A 3,505-nucleotide genomic window follows, 5' to 3' on the forward strand; every position below is an offset into this window, starting at 1 on the left:
ACTTCCAATTTGCCTTGATTCATGGACCTGACATTCCAGGTTCCTATGCAATATTGCTCTTTACAGCATCGGACCTTGCTTCTATCACCAGTTACATCCACAGCTGGGTATTCTTTTTGCTTTGGCTCCAACCCTTCGTTCTTTCTGGATATATTTCTCCACTGATCTCCAGGAGCATATTGGGCACCTACTGACGTGGGGAGTTCCTCTTTCAGTATTCTATCATTTTGCCTTTTCATACTGTTCATGGGGTTCTCAAGGCAAGAATACTGAAGTGGTTTGCCATTTTTTGGGTGTTGTCATTATAGACATGCCTGAACCGGCTAAGTCTGCTCCTGCCCCTAAAAAGGGCTCTAAAAAAGCTGTGACCAAGGCCCAGAAGAAGGACGGCAAGAAGCACAAGCACAGCCGCAAGAAAAGCTACTCCGTGTACGTGTACAAGGTGCTGAAGCGAGTCCATCCGGACACTAGCATCTCGTCCAAGGCCATGGGCATCATGAACTCCTTCGTCAATGACATTTTCGATTGCATCGCTGGCGAGGCATCGTGCCTGGTACATTACAACAAGCGCTCGACTATCACATCCAGGGAGATCCAGACCGCCGTGTGCTTGCTGCTTCCTGGGGAGCTGGCCAAGCATGCCATGTCCGAGGGCACTAAGGCTGTCACCAAGTATACCAGCTCCAAGTAAATATTATATGCCTTGCCGCTGTTAACGGAGAAGGCAATGGCACCCCACTCCAGTATTCTTGCCTAGAAAATCCCATGGACGGAGGGCAATATACAGCCTTGATGTACTCCTTTTCCGATTAGGAACCAGTCTTTTGTTCCATGTCCAGTTCTAACTGTTGCTTCTTAACCTGCATACAGATTTCTCAGGAGGCAGGTCAGATGGTCTGGTATTCCCGTCTCTCTCAGAATTTTCCATAGTTTGTTCTTATCCACACAGTCAAAGGCTTTGGCGTAGTCAATAAAGTAGAAGTAGATGTTTTTCTGGAAGTCTCTTGCTTTTTCGATGATTTAACAATGTTGGCAATTTGATCTCTGGTTCCTCTGCCTTTTCTAAACCCAGCTTGAACATCTGGAAGTTCATGGTTCACATATTGCTGAAGCCTGGCTTGGAGAATTTTGAGAATTACTTTACTAGCGTGTGAATGAGTGCAATTGTGTGGTAGTTTGAGCATTCTTTGGCATTGCCTTTCTTTAGGATTGGAATGAAAACTGAGCTTTTCCAGCCCTGTGGCCACTGCTGAGTTTTCCAAAATTTGCTGGCGTATTGAGTGTAGCACTTTCACAGTATCATCTTTTAGGATTTGAAATAGCTCAACTGGAATTCCATCACCTCCACTAGCTTTTTTAGTAGTGATGCTTCCTAAGACCCACTTGGCTTTGCATTCCAGGATGTCTGGCTCTAGATAAGTGATCATACTATCATGATTATCTGGGTCATGAAGATCTTTTTGGTATAGTTCTTCTATATAGCCTTCTAGGATAGAGAAGCCTTAGAAATGGACTCAGATGCCCTCTTTGTCTTGTGAACATTTTGATAAGTCTGACTTTAAGATTTTAGCCAAAAGCCTTTTAGATGTAGGCCAATTATTTGATGCTTCTGGGTCTATTACCTTCAGCATACCTTCCAGATAAAATATGAAATTAGGGAGAAGTTGTTGCACAGTTTGTTAAGGTTCTTTTAATGTGTGATTATGACCAAGAAATCAAATTCATTTAGGCACATTCAAGGTTCTGTGTTTCTTCATGGGCATTAGCTCTTTGTGTGTGTGCTAAGTTGCTTCAGTCGTGTTCGACTCTTTGCAACCCCATGGACTCTATTCTGCCAGCGGGCATGAATTCAATCCCTGGTTGGGGAACTAAGATTCTGAATGCCATGTGGTCAAAGAAAATGTTTTTTCCCAATAATGTTAAGAGGAAAAAGCATTTGAGACTAGTGCTTGTTTGAGACTGAAGCAATGTGCAAGAAGCAAAAGTGATGTATGTAACTAAGTATTAAAAATTGTTTTTAACAACATTCCAGAAAATGTTTTCCTCACAAAAAGTTTCTCACCCAAAGCAAGAATGATTATTTGCAGAAATCTCAACTGACACAATTGAGCGACTGCACAACAACCACCACCAAAAGTAAAATTCATATCATGCTGAAATAACTTAAAAGATATGCATTGTTTTCCAGATCCTTACCAAAGTATAGCCCATGGGCCAGAACCATTAGCATCATCAGGGAATTGTGAGAAATTCAGTCTCTGGCCCCTTCCAGGCCTACTGAATTAGAATCTACGTTTTAACAATATTCCCATGTGATTTGTAAGCACATTAGAGTTTTCAAAGTCTCATTTTTGATATTGTAGAATTGTTCATAAGGCCAGTTGTTGAAATGATTCCATTTAGCATTTAAATTGGAGAAGGCAATGGCACCCCACTCCAGTACTCTTGCCTGGAAAATCCCATGGACGGAGAAGCCCGGTAGGCTGCAGTCCATGGGGTTGCTGAGGGTCGGACATGACTGAGCGACTTCACTTTCACTTTTCACTTTCATGCATTGGAGAAGGAAATGGCAACCCACTCCAGTGTTCTTGCCTGGAGAATCCCAGGGACAGGGGAGCCTGGTGGGCTGCCGTCTATGGGGTCGCACAGAGTCGGACACGACTGAAGTGACTTAGCAGCATTTAAATATGTCCAATGTCTAAAATGGCAAATGTCCATTGAAGTAAAGTGAAGTGAAAGTCGCTCAACTGTGTCTGACTCTTTACAACCCCATGAACTATGGCCCGCCAGGCTCCTCTTTCCATGGGATTCTTCAGGCAAGAATACTGGAGTGGGTTGTCGTTTCCTACTCCAGGGGATCTTCCTGACCCAGGGATCGAACCTTGGTCTCCTGCATTGCAGGCAGATTCTTTACTGTCTGAGCTACCAGGGAAACCATAAATGTCTATTCAGTTCAGATCAGATCAGTCGCTCAGTCGTGTCCGACTTTGCAACCCCATGAATCGCAGCACGCCAGGCCTCCCTGTCCATTAAGGATCAACAAATACTTATTTGTGTCCCTGTCAATGCTATTGTATGTGGATTATTAATTTAGTCAACTTTTGTTGTTATCACGAGGACTCTGTTTTATTCATTGGTATTTCTTGAGCTTCTTAAAGTGAGAAACAGTCCTTTTTTTTTTTTTTTTTTTTTAACTTACTCTTGTAGCTAATTGTTTTTCTCATTTTTTTGTTGTTCTTTCAGTTTCCAATGATGGATTGTCATTTAAAGACTCCCCAGAGTCTTACCAAATGCCCTCGTTTGTTCTGGCAGACCCAGAGGCATTTTCTCTGTTCCTTCTTGCTTATAGAACCATGATTGGTTTCAGTGTCAGGATATTTTTAGCCCGAATCTAAGCAAATCTTGATGGTCTTGTGTCCCTTTACCATATTCTGAATTTCCTTCCCATCCTTGTTTATAACTAAGGTGACTGAGACCTGACCAGAAAGGGAAAAGTTGGAGGCTT

General features: G+C 42.7%; 1 protein-coding gene across 1 annotated transcript; it reads left to right on the forward strand.

Moving 5' to 3' along the window:
- The first annotated feature begins 293 nt into the window (after nt 1–293).
- LOC109557853 (histone H2B type 1-K-like) lies at nt 294–691 on the forward strand. Its single transcript, XM_019959399.2, has one exon. It carries the CDS (start codon nt 311–313, stop codon nt 689–691), a length of 381 nt encoding a protein of 126 aa, XP_019814958.2. The 5' UTR covers nt 294–310.
- The last annotated feature ends 2,814 nt before the right edge of the window (nt 692–3,505 follow it).

The sequence above is a fragment of the Bos indicus genome, chromosome 4 (assembly GCF_029378745.1).
Source record: "Bos indicus isolate NIAB-ARS_2022 breed Sahiwal x Tharparkar chromosome 4, NIAB-ARS_B.indTharparkar_mat_pri_1.0, whole genome shotgun sequence".
Taxonomy (NCBI): Eukaryota; Metazoa; Chordata; class Mammalia; order Artiodactyla; family Bovidae; genus Bos; species Bos indicus.